Genomic DNA, 15,460 nt, shown 5'->3' with positions numbered 1-15,460 from the left:
CAGGGAGCGCACTGCACTCTTGGATTACAGTCATCCATCACAGGAGTACAGTTTGTCTTCAGAGCAGCGCAAAGCCCCACAGACCACAGCAGCATGGGGAGCAGCATGTCATGTGTCCCCCAGCACAACTTCAGATTCTCCAGCAAGAGTTTCATACGCAGAAACAGGTAAGAACCATCCGACTTGTCCAGGTATTCTCACTGTTACTTGTGTCAGTGTGTTTGCTCTACACAGAGCACATGTCATGCCCTTGACTGCCGTTTGTTATTTTAGACTCTGTGTTTCAGCTGGAAGGAATTCTTGGTATTTCTCAGGGTTTGAGCTCAGGTGAAACAAGAGGCTGTGAATTTTGTGAGGCCAGGGTCAGGATCATATGGTAATACAGGATAGTCCCAGAGTCGTGCCTAAGTGGTGCCCGTCTGGCCAACGGTGTCAATGATCCAGTTACCATTTGCCTCCTCTTTGCATCTCTGTGAAGATGATCTGCCAGCTGTCAGTGAATCTGGTTTCCCTCCAAAATCAGGACCTGACCGTTTTCATTATCATGATCACATGTGGGCAACTATAGTTATTTAATATCTGGTTTAAGACACCTAATATATAAGTTAATAGCTTGTAGTGATCTGACCTGAGGGCTTTGAACATGAATACAGGAACAGACTGACATTGATGGGTAATACTTGTCATTCTATCTGGTTTTCTTTAATCTGCCAGGATTATCTGCCTGGGCATGCAACACTTGGTATAGCCCACTCTGCTGGACCACCACATCTGACTCTAATTAGCCTCTGTTCTCGTCTTCTCCCCCGTGCTGTGTGATGATTCAGGGTCTGGTTTTGTCAAACGTGCCACGGAGCTCTTGGTTTTCAAATAAAAACAGATGCAGGGCAACCCTCCAAAAAAACGTTGGGTTTCAAAAAACCCAACAGCTCAAGCTTGAACACTGATACACCTTCCAAGTTGGGTCGATGGACAATACGTTCAGTGTTCTCGTTCCCTGTGGTCCCTACTTACTCTTTGTGTTGGTGAATCAGGCCAGGCTCAGGTATTCCCCACAGAGAAGAGGAGTGAGTAGAGGCTGAATGCCACAGCAGTGACTTGGAGAATGTTGGCTGTGTAAATCCACTACCTGTCTATTATCTACATTCCTCTTTCACTTTGCAACTGTGGATTGCATCAGTGTGCATAACTATCATTTTTTTCTTTGTGTATGAATACATAAAAATGGATGTAGTGGAATAACATCACTCACTTAACACTAATCAATGATTGATGCTCAACATGGACTTCCTGATTAGACAGACCTTGATTCCCACCATGCAAACAAAAGCCTGCGTTGTTGCACTGAGGACACTGGCCCATATGTGTACAGATAAGCAGATAAACTACAAGCTGAGATTGTAAAAGCAGTCCCGAAGCCTTATCATTGCAGCGAGGGAGCTTCCTCATAAAGATGTGACACTAATGGTAACAGATGAGGGTCATGCAAAACAAAGACGGACATTGAATGCTGATTTTCCTATGCATATCCTCACTATCAGACACAGAAGACCTGATTGTTCTTATCATTTAAATGGCTGGCATTGATGGAAGGAGGACAAAGGAAGGGGCTCTGGTTCATTTATGTGACATGAGGCACAAATCATGATTCAAAGTCATTAATCAGCTGTGAAAATTGAACTCTATCAATGGTTCAAGATTCAGTGTATGACTTGATTATTGTGGAAAAAAAGTGGTAAAAACAGAGAAATAAGACGACCCTGAATTTGAAATGCAAAACAGTAATGCAAAGACTGTTGTATTTAGGTCAACTCTCCATCAGACAACAGTAGTTGACAGTGAACTCCCATAAACAGGAAATGTTCCTTGTTGACACTGGAGCTGGGAAGTTAACTGAACAACAAACACCGAATAGTTGGTAAACATCGGAGAGTGAGTAGTAACACGTGTTTTTTCTTTCTCTCTCTCTCTCGAGCAGCAGTCGCCTGTTTCGCAAAAAGAATCCCCAAGAGGGACAGGAGAAGTCCAACAGCATCATCAATATCCTGTGCACCGTCACCCCCAGGAAGGTAGGAACCTCCATCGACTCGTAGGAGATGGCAATAATGTGAAATTCAATCATTTGCATACCAAAACAAAACTGCTCTCCTATAAATTACAACCTGTGTGCGATTTTATTTTTTATTTTTTTATTGCCGTCTCTGACTTATTTTTTACAGCAGGTCTTACTGGTTTATTCATGTTATGTCTCAACTTCACTAACATTATGACTTGGTTGCAGGAAATGTCCCATAAAGATCTGGAGACGATAGACAAAATAAAATGGGATCCTCCGTTTCCTTACGACCCGGCCAGTGGCTGGAAGAAGAGCAGCATCAATGTGAAGAATTACGGACGGATGATTCACAGCTCCAAAGTTCGTTTCCGCTTCCTCCACTGCCAGGTGAGTGGAACAAAATAACTTTTTAATGACTCCATGTCGAAATGTCAGGAAAGCAGCTATAAAAGAAAACAAAGCTAATGCTGCACAATCCTTAATGTGGTTCATGAGGTCTTAAACAATGACCAAGCCTACAATGACACATCATGCCAGTCATCTTTGTGAACCAAGTGAGTGTTAAAAGCAAAAAAAACAACTCCAAAAAAGAAAAAAGCAGGTGGAGAGTAACAGGATGTTGCTCTGCGGCCACCAAACACACTGAAACTTGCTGCTGGTATTGACGTGGTGGCTGGCTGTGAATAATCCAATCAGTTTCCCACAAAGCAGACCGCAGCCTGTGTTTGGACATGCTTGCTTCTGCTGCAGTTGTGAAACATCTCTGAGAGAAAACCTCAGGGTAGAGAGTGTTCCTCTGATCCCAGGGACTGATAGAGTATACTCCGGCTCCGCGCTGTGGGAACTGCAATTTGTCAGAGCTGTGACACAACAGCTCTGACAAAAAGTAGAAAGAAAAGATTGATTGAAGCAATGGCGTCATGGCGGCAAAAGAACACATTGTATTATAACAGAAAGTAATACCACCAAGGAAGGAAGCAAGTATTACCTAAGTGTTGAATCATTAAAGAGACAGAAGATTGCTATCAAAAAGAAGTGTTTTTTAATCTAATTTTGAATTAGCAGATGACACGAGGACAAGAACGTTTTTCTCATTGGAGACAAACATCAGAAAACACATTAGGTTTCATTTCATCAGCACTAAACCAGCTGATTTTACTGATTCATTTTCTAATCAAAAGTGTGCCAATCTGTGACATCAGCTGCTGGACTGTGTGGTTGAAACTAAAACATGCACACACTGTATGTGAATTTTGACAGCACTGTCATACAAGGACTGTAGTTTCCCTGGAAGACATGAATTCTACCAGACAGGTCTAACTTTATCAACACTGTATCTGCATCTGTAACTCTTACACCCTTTAACTTCACTTACCATCTCTGCAGGATGTACATGACTGCTACCTGGATCTCTTCCAGACACACCTTCATTTTGTCTCCAACAACACAACCGGACTGACGTACCAGGTGAGTTTTTATTTCAACTCCGGCAATATTATCACAATCTGTCCTTCAAATGCACAGTTCCTCAATATTAGCAAATATCTCAGGATTGATTTTTATAGTTTTAATGTTCCTGTGGGGCAGGGTTTTTACGTGATGTCATCATCATACCTTTTGACATGCGTACCCTGTCAACCAGCAGTGTGTTAGTAAACAGAAAGTATGATTATGCTTCTTCACCTGTCTCATAAAGCATGAGCAGCCATTAATCATCACTTTACTGTGTCTGTTGAGAACTCAACTCCCATGTCAAAAAGAGACAGCTAAGCATTTGTATACAGTATTAGTCAGAATATAGATGACGGCAAATGCAAGGCAGACATGAATACATCATCGACTTACACGGCTGACCTCAGAGCCATGGTGATTAATCTCTTTGTTAAAATTTAGAGCTGAGCAGTTGGTTCAAATAGAGCATAACTGCAAGGGGAGTGTTGCAGAGAATGCTTTTGGTGTGTGAATGAAAAAACGTTGTTATTTCTTTTGTCCAAAGAAGCGTGATAGAGCTTTTTGTTGTTTTGTGTGCAGGGGACTCTTCCGCTGAAAGAACTAACCATCTGCAACCTGCAACAGAACTGCAACCACAGCCAACCCCAGGAATTCGCCTTTCAAATAAACGGTAAGTTTGACTTCACCAGGAAGGACACAAGTGGGTTTTGGCACTGAGCCCAGGAATGTTGTAATCATCTGTTTTGAGTTTTATTGGTTGTGTTAAATTTAGCTAATCAATCACGCAGACTGAAGTGAGATGTTTAAAAATCATTGGCTGACTTCAAACTTCAAAAAAGGAAGACAGGCGATGAACTAGAGCTGGAGCGAGAGTCTTGGTCTTTGGCTCATACCTATCTCAATGTAATTAGTTTTCACCCCTGCTGTTGGTCTGCTATGTTGTCCCTCTCATCAGTTATGGATCAAAGTAAAAATTCTCCACTCTTAAAAAACCAGAAAGGAACCACACGCTATTTTCAAGCTGCAGCATTTCCTATGTTGTCACATTCCAGTGATTCAAAGGTGCCGCGACCCTCTTCACCTCCACTCAACCCCAAGACTAACTAGAGCTGGGCCCCCTTCACCCTTAGTCAGGGGGCCAAACCGGCCTTAAAGGCCCTGCTTGTTAGACAACAGGTGCACTTCAGTCAGCCCAGCTGTCGCGCAGAAAAGCCCAGCTACCGCTCTTAGCCTTGTCACTGCGTATAATCAATGGCACATTCCAAAAACTGCTCAGGTTAATGTCTGGTAGAAATGCCACTTAGCTTTTGAACTGTCATTAAGTTGAAAGAAGCTTCTGTAGTGACTAGATGGCTTTGGCCCTTGCCTGGGAAACAATCAAATCAGTAAAGGCAGGGTGATGTCAGTCAGATGTAAAATTACTGCATTACACAAAAATCTAGTGTGTGAAAAGTTAATCCCAGCCATGAAGAGTGTAAGGTTACTGTGTGTATATGTCTTTATCATTACTATCTTACTGAAATCTGAAACATCCCTGCTGTCATAATATTGACACTCTTTGGTGCTGCTTTCTCATATTTGACTTTGCAATTTCCCGGATCAAGATTGTTATTTTGTAGTATTGTATTTCAGTTGTTTTCATTGTTCAGTGTGAACCTTTATTTACCTTATGGGAGGCATCACTGACAGGAAACATGTAGAGGAAATTCTGAGTCAAGTGAGAGATGTGAAGCAGAGATTTCCTCTGCGAGACTCTGACTGAGAATATGAATCAGCTTTTAGAGAGTGACGAAGCGAAAGCAGCATGAGAGAGTCGGTAAAAATTCCCGGAAGCCTTCACGTTTAGAATTAACGGGACTGTGAAAGTTAGATAATGACAGTTAATTACTTTTAACAATACTTAATGACCTCTGTAAACTGACTGAAACTGAGAGAAAGTCTCATTATGTGCATCCAGTCCCAAGAGTTTTCACATCACTCGTCTTGCTTGAAATGTGGAAAAAAAAAAACATAACTTTTCAGGGGAGTGCTATGGTCAAGGTCTACAATTAAGAGCTGGGATGGAGAGAAAGTCAACAGATGGGTTCAGAGCTGCTGCTTATTAAGGAGCAGTGAGCGGGCTATGGTTCCTGACAATTACAGTACAAAGCCATGGGGCAGGAATGAAACAGGCTATCTCTGCTGGTTATCTCTGGTATGTGTGGGACTGAGAGATAGAGGGAGATTCCAGCTCTTTTCATCCCATGTCCTGTTCATTCCTCCTGGGTAAGCAGTTTGTGGGAGGGAGAGTCTGCTTAGATTTTTAAATGCCAAACGCAGCAGGTCAAGGGGGATCTTCCGCAAGAGGTCTTACATGTGGTTTACCGCCTTGAACATGTGTTAACATTTATTGTACTTATTGCATAATGTGCTCTAAACAGCCAGGGAAGCAGACTGTGAACACCATTAATGATTCACCACCATGGCAGAGAGCTGTTTGAAAAAAGGCTCATAAAGAGAAGCCTGGGTGACACTTTCACTCTTTGACCTTGTGACCTTTGCACCCTGCAGGTGTCAGCCTTAATCCCATCATCGTTCACTGTGCCAACCAAGAAGAAATGGACCTATGGTTTGGCCTGCTCAAAGAAAATATTGAGGCCAATGGAGGGAATGCAATTGCACCTGAAAACTTCACCAGAGTCAAAGTAAGTTCAACAACACTTTTTTTGATGCCACCTTTGCACCAAATAGCCTGTTAGATTATATCAAGCTGCATAAAAACTGACTATTGCACTGCCACAAAGAGTAACATCCCCTGTTTTCAAATTCAAACAAGCACTTGAGTGTGGTCATCTCTTAATCCACCTGGTGGTTTAGCCAGGAAAACGCTTTGTCTTAAACCACCTCTGATAAAACAGGGTGTGTGTGAGTGTATATTTGGTGAGTCAAGTAGGTCACTGCTGGCTCTCCCTGAGGCCTGGATACTAGGGAGCGGCCTTGACCGCATCACAGCCCACATCAAACTAACCCTCACATCTGCAAAGGGTTAAAGTGCTGACTCCTCACCCACAGGTGGGGAAATGGTGAAACACATTAACCTAGATGTGTCACGACAGAAGGAAATAACTGACCTGACGATGCTTTTATAAGCCTCAGCTTAGGAGTCTTTATAATGAACAAACAAGAGTGAAGTTCCGAGAAAAATCCCAAATCAACATTTGCTTAAGACCAGAGCTCTGTTCATGTTTATTTTGCTGATGATTCTCCTTCTTTGTGCACCTACTGTAGCTAAACCAGGACGAGACTCCTGAGGGCAGAGAGGAGCTGAGGAACTCCATCAACAGAGAGCCCATCTATGAGTGGGAGGGCTCTCAGCGGGACAGTCTGGGCCCCATCACCTATGTCACTAAAGTCCGACTGCAGCATCTGCCCTGTCAGGTGAGACATCTATCTCTGCTCTTGCCTATGTATGGAAATATACAGTACAGCAGACTGTAACTCATGATACATACATGTTTACAAACTCTGGGAATTTTTCACATGATGAACAAAAGCAGGATAACATCTAAATCCAGGTGACTCACATACTTTTGAAATTGCGCAACACACACATTACCTCAACACAATGTAAGGAGTGAGTGAAAAGGGTGGAGTCCATAATTTGGCAAATGATACCTCTCCTGCAGATATAACTATTATCTTTATTTTCCTAAACAGTGTCAGACACTTGCAACCAGCTGATGAAAATTCCTTGCTAACCAAAACAGACATGAGCACAAATAAATAATGCTGATGCAGCTTCACATAGCAGCCAATAAAAACAGTATTCGTGACACGGCTTGCATGGATATCAGAAATTAATTCTCTGTGGGAAATAGCGGCAGTCCGATTGAAGTGTGTGAGATTTAGGGCCTGGGTGTGTGAGAGGCATTTGCCCGGCTCACGCGGTGACTCGACTCACCTCACAGCTGGAATGTCAGCTGTCTGTCCGGACACACCCTCCGAGAGAGAGAGAAGAAACATAAACTCTCAGTCTGCCGCACCTTTAAAGGCCCCACTAACTGGTTTGACTGAGGATCCCACTGGGATTTAAACTGTGCCTCCCAACAGAGTATTAAACGATAATACTGGTCTTTTTTTAATGTTTACACCAAGTCTCATGGTTGCCTCTGCATCGTTCATAGTCTTCACACAGTCAGAATAACTGTTAGATAACTGAGTTATCAGGGATTGTTTTCTTACCTTCAGAAAAACTATTTGGTGCCATTCTTTGTTGTACAACACCAAGATTTGAGGACTTTCCAGAGATAGATAAATGACAGTTGCTCTAAGTTTTGCTCTTACTATATTGTGCCAGACAGACATTTCCTTTCACCTTGCACACAAAGGGAAAAATGTACTTCTCCACAAGGAAATAATCCCTCGTGTCGCCTTTGAAATGCTAAGATGTCTTTATGACGGATGACGTTTGATAGCATAAAGTTTAATCTAATGATGAACGTAGACTATGGTTAACTGGTATTACCTATAAATTATACTAGTATTCTGCTAATGGATTAGAATAATTCAACACTGTCCTATTACTGCAATGAAACACAGCTACACATTCAGCTCACTTCCATCTATAATCTTGTGTCCACAGGAACAGGGTGACAGACTACTGGTAATGTACCCATCGACGCTGATCATCCTATCAGAGGAGAATGATGGGCTCTTTTATAAGGTACTGTTGACCTCACTGACCTTTTACACTTAAATGTAATCATATCCCAAGCTGTGTGCATACGGTATATCCAGTGTTTGCATCAGAGTTAATGTGTCATTGTGATTACAGGGGAAACTTCCGCTCAACATGATTACTGTGACCACACCCTGTCAAGACGTCAAGCCCAACACCTTTATGATTGAAGGTAAATACACTGATTCACTGCTCAAGTGCAGTCTCTTTATCTCACTGGCATTTAAAAAGACATGTTAAAGGGTTTTAATGAGTGTACATTCTTATGCATGTTTTACGCTAAGTGGCCTTTTCCATGAATCCACTAGCGTCACAGAGTGTAACCCTGCATGAATGAGCTGGTTTTGTCCCCAGTGAATGACAATCTGACTTTCAAGCACATTCCAGTGAGCGAATCGACCGAATGACAGGCTTTGTCCTCCCCCTCCTCTCTTCCCAGGCAAGCTGATCAACCCCATAGTGGTGTCGTGTCTGGATAGGGCCGAGTTCTGCGATTGGATCCAGCATTTCAAAGCTGCTGATGTGCCCGTTCTCAGCCCCCCGCCCCCTGTGTATGACATCATCTACACCCCGACGCACAGAGAGGTGAGGCCCCTCCTTCCTTTTACGGGCCAAAAACTTTGGTTCACTGCTGATGATCCATAACTATCGAGCAAGCTATCTCCACCTGGTTTATGAACCTGCGGGTGAATTTAAGGGATAAAGGAGCCCTGCCTCTTTTGTAAATTTACATTCAGCATGACTATGAAATGATTTACAACTACTACACCTTACATAACTGCTACTGAGTCAACAAACCAACATAAGTTTTTCAAAAAAAGGCAAAAGTCTGAAAGCTTTGCTCATTTGCTCTTAGTAATATAATAATAATAATTTATAATCATATTTTGTCCTATAATCAAGGCCCCACAGTTTGACAGGTGGAGTGGACACAGCCAAGGACGGACTGAGTCTCTTAAGTTCAGCCAGTCTACGAGTGGACGTGGGTCGCACAACCTTCAGTTACCCATTCATGAAGACAACCCTCTCTCCCCAGGATACACCGAACCCCTCTGTGTAAGTAACTTCTTGAACTAATAAACTGAAGCAAATGTACTACACTACACTACACTACAGTATTTGCACAGATATATATGTGGTAGATGTTAGCTGTACATTGCAAAAAAAAAACATTGCTTGTGTTTGTTTTGGTGGAGCTGAGCAGCAACACCTTTCTTTCACAAAGTTAATTATTAAGCGAGGTCTAGAGACCAAACCGCTCCCGTTACAAAGGCTCAGGTGATGATCCTCAGGCCTTCCAGCTTAGAAAATCATAACAAAGTCAGTAATATTTCCGAAAACAACATCCACCCATAAAAACAACTTTTGGATGGAGGGAAATAAGAGGCTCTCACGGTACATGCTGATTCAGCAGTGACAAGTTTGCTTGTTAACTTCAGTCTCTTTAAGAAATGCTGAGGCACTCTGCGTTATCAGGACTTTTGACCAAACTCCCCCAGGAGAGGGGCTATGTAGGCCGACTGCCCATCCAATTAGCTTAAAGTGGAGAGGGCTCCGTACCCAGGGCTCCGTGTTGTTGTTCAGCTTCTGACCTGAACCACCACCCTCCCAATTAAATTGATGGAGACCATTTTCTCTCACACACCGTGTTTACTACAAAACACAAAATGGAGGAGGAGAAACACTTATAATGTTTGTTCTACTGGGCCTCAGTGGTTAAAATCCCTGATGCCACCTGTGTTGTAAAGCCTCCTGTAAAAACTCCTGGCTGACTTTTAGGTGTGTTTGTTGTCCCTACAGTACAGCTCCAGTCGTCCCTCCTCAACTGAGACAGCCCGCCTGGGCAGCAGGACCAACAGCGTGTCTTCCCACACCAGGCCCGAGCACGACCTACGACCTTTGTCACTGCGCTACTCCTCCCCCCAGCGCAGCTCCTACCTCCAGCCTGTTGAGACCTCAGTGCTGTCTCAGATCTACAGCACGCCCTACTCGGCCCTCCATCATGCCAGCCCACAGCGGCTGGAGAAAGCCCCGCTTGTCAAGGTAATTCAGTCTGGCGTCAAACTTGATAACCGAATATTCCCCTCGAGACTGTTAACTTATTTTACATGACATGTGCGCAGTAACTAAAATAGACACGCCAAGCAGATGGCTGAGAGGGGTCATGATGGATATGGTGTTAACAAATTGGGTAATGATGGCATTTTTACAGAATTGAGGTTGAAAGATCAATCTTCTTGGTGCAAGGAATGAAAGCTCTATTATAGTTCATAAACAAAACTTAAACCACCAATCAGAAAGCATTTCCTATATTTGGGGGTATCCTTATGCTACTATAGCAGTTAATAGTGCAGTTTTTATACGCAAAACTGACAGCTGAAGGCAGATTTGTGAGACAACAGACTGGTGTCACACCAGCACGGCTGCAGATCATGACTGGCATTAGTCCAAAACCTGTACTTGGTAATCTGATCCTTAAGTGTGGCTTATTTGATTGCCTTCTGTGAACCTGAAGAGCGTGAGAGAGAAAGACATAGAGATAGAGACAGAAAGAAAAATGATTTTCCTCTCATCGCTTGGTGTTTTAAACTAACTCCTGGATCTGTTTGAATCTTTTGTGATCAGTCTAACAGCTGGAGCACCCCTCAGACATCCCTGAACTACTCTCTGAACGCCCCCCAGCGGCACTCGGACATGTGCGCCCCCCGACAACCCTTGTCGCCCCTGTACGATGAGCCCTGCAGCCCCGAAATCTACTCCCTGGATGAGGCCAGGCCAGTGGTAAGTGGGTCAACGATACTGGATCCATAGGTTCAATTTACACCTGCACAGCCTCTCTAATATCAAGCAGTGCACACACACACACACACACACACACACACACACACACACACACACACACTTACGCACATGATCAGTGAAAAATGCTGTCAATGCAGAGTTGGTCATCTGCAGAAATCTAGGTTGTTTTTTTTATCACAGGCATGTAAGATTTAACCATTACTAAATCCAAATTCATAAATGACTTGTTTCACTATTTTTGGTTAAATCAACCAGCAACCAGCAGTTACATTTGATTATTTAGAAAAATAGGAATTATTTTTACCAAAATGTGTTTATTGCACCTTTAACAAAGGTCTATTTGACTACCAAGTGAAATTATCCTCAAAGTTAATCACATAAACTGCTGTTTTACATGCTTATAGCTGCCTTACTCTGACATGTTCACATCTGTTCTTTAGCAGCAGAACTGGCAGGAGCCGATTCAGCACCACCACCACCACCAGCAGGACCCCCAGCTCCTACCCTCCCCCTTCCAGCTCCGCACCCCTCCCATGGGCCGGCGCTGCAGGAGAAGCCTGGTCCTGACCAACTCCCAGGGTCAGGCTCTGGGTCTGGAGATGGAGACTCCCCAAAGCCAAGCAGAGCAAAGAGCAGAGGCCGTGTCGAGGCTAAAGCTGCTGTCTGCACCCGTCCAAGTGCAAGAGCAGGTGAGAAACACAGAGGTACTCGTCTCCCAGGACACTCTGGTTTCTGGAATGCTGTGGTACAATGTGCAGCGGTGGTGCGCTGTGTGGCAGCAGAGTGTGTGTATATACTTGTTCTGCAGGTGATATTTGAACAGGTGCCACAGATGAAACAGATATTTTAAGGAACATGAGAATGTTTGTTATAGCTGATCACAGGAAGTAACTTTCTTTTGTTTTCACATCTGTTGATAGATTCTCCTCCCATCGAGCTCTGTGAGGAACACTTCTCAGATGCCTTATGGTTACTCACCAGGTAAGAACTGAAGGCATGCATTCACAAACCATGAAACATTCCTCTGTTTATGTATAGTGTGTGGACTCAAGTTCAAGTATGTTCAACAGTTTATAAAGAATGATTATATGCTTCCAGTCCTGACAAAAATCATTAAATTGAAGATTTTTGATCTTGTTAAACAAAAGGAGACATGGCTAAATATATGTTTCTATTGAGAAACAATGGGCACTCTTTCAAATCGCAGCTATAACACTGTAGGATCACATTTCCTCAGAAGTGTGAGTTATGAAAGCCGCCTTCCTATATACCACCAAGGACACACAACATTGCTCACACTCCATTACACCTTAAATTAAACACTGCATGCTCTTTGGATTGATTGAACTCTGTCAGAAGGTAGACGGGAGGCTAAAGGCAACAGAATTGAAAGTGCAGGAAATGCGCAAATGTGCCAATGAAATGGAGCTTAGTTCAGCTCTAAATGCCATTTGTGCAGATGTCCCATGTGGGGGAAGCCCAGTGTAAGACAACACTGTTTCACAGGCAGGATTTACTCCAGCGCTGTGATTGACAGCACACAACTGGGCTATGGTTACACACTTATCAACAGGCTCTTTTATCACAAATGAAAATACAACGAGGATTTTATCTGGTCATTACATTTTACTTTGATTTACAGATTAATTGTGCTATGACCAAATTCTTTCATGTGACGGGTTGCATGTTTCTGTCGCACTGGAAAGAGAACATAAATAACAAATGAAGGTGGTGTGGTAGTGGCATGTTACACTACCGGTTTTACAGTAAGATTACATGTTAGTACAAGTCCAGTCACACCATAAGTAAGTTGGCACTGTGTCCAAGTTTATTCAGTCGGGGCGAAGTTTGTCTTTCATTGTTTGAAACTAAAAGCCTGGGAATCTTCTCTCGCTCCTATAGATCACCACTCGTACCTCGAGCCCACAGAACCAGATGACCAGGAAGTGGACTATGACAACATTTGGGAGTACGACTGTGATACTGGAATGATTCAGCCAACGTCTGGAATTTCAACACACTGGACAGGATTAGATTTTGGGGCCAGAGGCCTTGGTGCCATGGCAACCCAACAGAGATGGTCATAAAACAAAACAATAGCCCGGCACTCGTCTGGACGTGTGCAAACAACAGATCTCTATCAGAGGGATAATAAAAGTCAACTAGCACAGCCTGTGTTGCTCCTGCTGCATACAGTATGAACCAGCAAATCCCATGAACTGCGTTGTTAGATGTTGGGTAGTCAAGCAGAGGATTGATGAGCGCAGGTACGAAGAGGAACGGGCTAAAAACAAAACATTATGAAAGCGATAACAGACAGACGTCAACTGTCTGTTTTATATGTAGCATTCAAGAGAGAAGACAGCAGAGTGTACATACTGTGTAATGTTATTCTTTAAATGTATTTTATAATTGCACTAAAAGTTTCATATGTAGTACAAGAACCTCCAGTTTTTTTAATATTTAAAGTATTTTCTAACATGCTGTCCAGTTTACTTGTTGTTTTATTGTTTTTTGTTTCTGATTAAAGCTATAAAAGCATTCCATCAGGGCTTGTTATAGTAAAGGATGTATATTTTTGTAAATGTTGTAGATTTATTATTTTATTATCAGGGCAAATAGATGTGGCTTCAACTGACTGCCTTAAAGGTGCTAATATTACTATTACCTGTGTGGCTTCTTTTTTTTCCATTTCATTCATTGTTTGAGGTGTTTATTTATATTTGGAAATAAAACTGGAAAATGTATTAACACGTTTATTTCTGATTTGTCTTGATCTAATGAAACTCTTGAAGCGGCTGTAATCAATACGTTTACAATGTTTAATTATTCATATATCAAATGACAACATGAAAACAATGTGATTGTCACCTGAATCTGCTGCTCCCCTCAGCTCTACTGAGCTTTAAAGTGAGTTTCAGCTCATTCTTTAGCTGTTCAGGCCGCAACTTGACTGTTTTGGTTTACTCTCACTGCTCTCATAGCATCTTTTTCAGCCGCAGCAGGCAGCTGTTTTCAGGGAAAAAGCTCTAAAAACTCACAGTACACTACCTGCTCAGCACCAAACAGCAGAAAGACAAAGTTAGTGACGAGCTGGTGAACATAGTGGAGCAGTTAGCAGCTAAAGAGTCAGATATTTCCCTCAGGAGTTAGTAGAGACCAAAAACAGAACTAAAAGATTCAAATGAATGATCACGTTGCTCCATAACTGCTGGATATGTAAATGTTCGCCATATCAACTTAAGGTGATGATATATCAATAATGTGTTAAAAGAATTTGTTCTTACAAGCACAAGACAAGACGGTAAAATTCAGTATTCTACAAAAAAGTATATTGGCTGTTTTAAAGCAAAGTACTAAGAAATGGATATGGAGATAGATCAAAGATTTTGACATGAAAAACCAATAAGACAAAAACAGAAAACATGTTGTCCCTCACGAATGATTGGACCAATATGTGTCCTGTTACTGTAGAGCACCCATGGGTGAATCAGTGACATTTTAAAATGCATAACCCTGTCGTTAGGTGCTCTTTTTCTCCCCAACTGCATCAAAATCTAATCAGTTGAGTGTTTGTGCTGTGAGAATACTGTAACAGCCTCATGGGCTGTGTCCAACAGCAGGACACTTTATATGTTATAGCTCAACTTTGCCATCTGCTGGAGAAAAAAAAAAGTAGGATTCTCTGCAATGATGTTGAATAAGCATATGAGTATATAATAAGCTATTTTAATTAATTATTGAACTAACAGTTTGGCTCTATCCTCAAAATCAAATATTGTAAATTACTGGAAAACTGCAGCTCACTCAGCTGTGATACTCCAGGTTTTTACATGAGCTTATGTTGCCCTCTAGTGTTTGAAATGTTTCACCTTCAGGTCTGAGTGCTTTCTAAATAACAAGACACAGCAAACATCTCAGGGAGACTGTTTATTGTAGTAAACTGAAAGATATCAACAGCTCGCAGAGCAAAATACTGTACAGTCATCTTATAATTAACTATCATGAAAATAAAATGCCCCATATAAATTATAATGTACTATTAAATAATATACTGGCACAGAAAACATATGTCAACTCATATCATCTTATTTTGTAAAATATATCTCAATTATTATTATTAGAGATATTTAACACAGTAAGTGTTACACTTTGCATAAAAGCATCTGTTAAATGACTGCAATTTAATGGAAACAAACAGGCTCAAACAGCACCATCCTAAAGTTAATCCATTTATCACCATGTCCATCTAACATCTCAACACTGTACAGCTCTGAGTAAACCTGCTTCTAATCCTCCTTCAGTACATACTGAAACCTTATTCACAAATGCCATCTTCCTGATAAATATACCTGTCTCATCTTGCCTTTGGTCGTTTCATATTTCATAAGAATGCTTCCAGACATTAAAAAGGTCAAAATGTCAGCCAAATT

General features: G+C 42.0%; 1 protein-coding gene across 3 annotated transcripts; it reads left to right on the top strand.

Annotated features, from left to right (window-relative positions):
* The first annotated feature begins 5 nt into the window (after positions 1-5).
* plekhn1 (pleckstrin homology domain containing, family N member 1) lies at positions 6-13,774 on the top strand. Of its 3 annotated transcripts, none has more exons than XM_070910254.1 (16): positions 6-167; positions 1,979-2,069; positions 2,282-2,443; positions 3,443-3,523; positions 4,088-4,178; positions 6,059-6,192; positions 6,776-6,925; positions 8,130-8,210; positions 8,322-8,397; positions 8,665-8,810; positions 9,129-9,281; positions 10,026-10,268; positions 10,851-11,006; positions 11,471-11,716; positions 11,948-12,008; positions 12,930-13,774. In XM_070910254.1, the coding sequence occupies exons 1-16, from the start codon at positions 94-96 to the stop codon at positions 13,112-13,114; spliced, it is 2,130 nt and encodes a 709-aa protein (XP_070766355.1). In that variant the 5' UTR covers positions 6-93; the 3' UTR covers positions 13,115-13,774. The 3 variants fall into 3 exon arrangements, with proteins under 3 accessions (XP_070766355.1, XP_070766354.1, XP_070766356.1); XM_070910253.1 differs by having other exon boundaries at positions 11,468-11,716; XM_070910255.1 differs by having other exon boundaries at positions 10,851-11,010; positions 11,468-11,716; positions 12,930-13,101.
* Positions 13,775-15,460: the final 1,686 nt, after the last annotated feature.

This window comes from Enoplosus armatus, chromosome 8 (genome assembly GCF_043641665.1).
Source record: "Enoplosus armatus isolate fEnoArm2 chromosome 8, fEnoArm2.hap1, whole genome shotgun sequence".
Classification (NCBI taxonomy): Eukaryota; Metazoa; Chordata; class Actinopteri; order Centrarchiformes; family Enoplosidae; genus Enoplosus; species Enoplosus armatus.
This window is presented reverse-complemented; position numbering and strand designations above follow the sequence as displayed.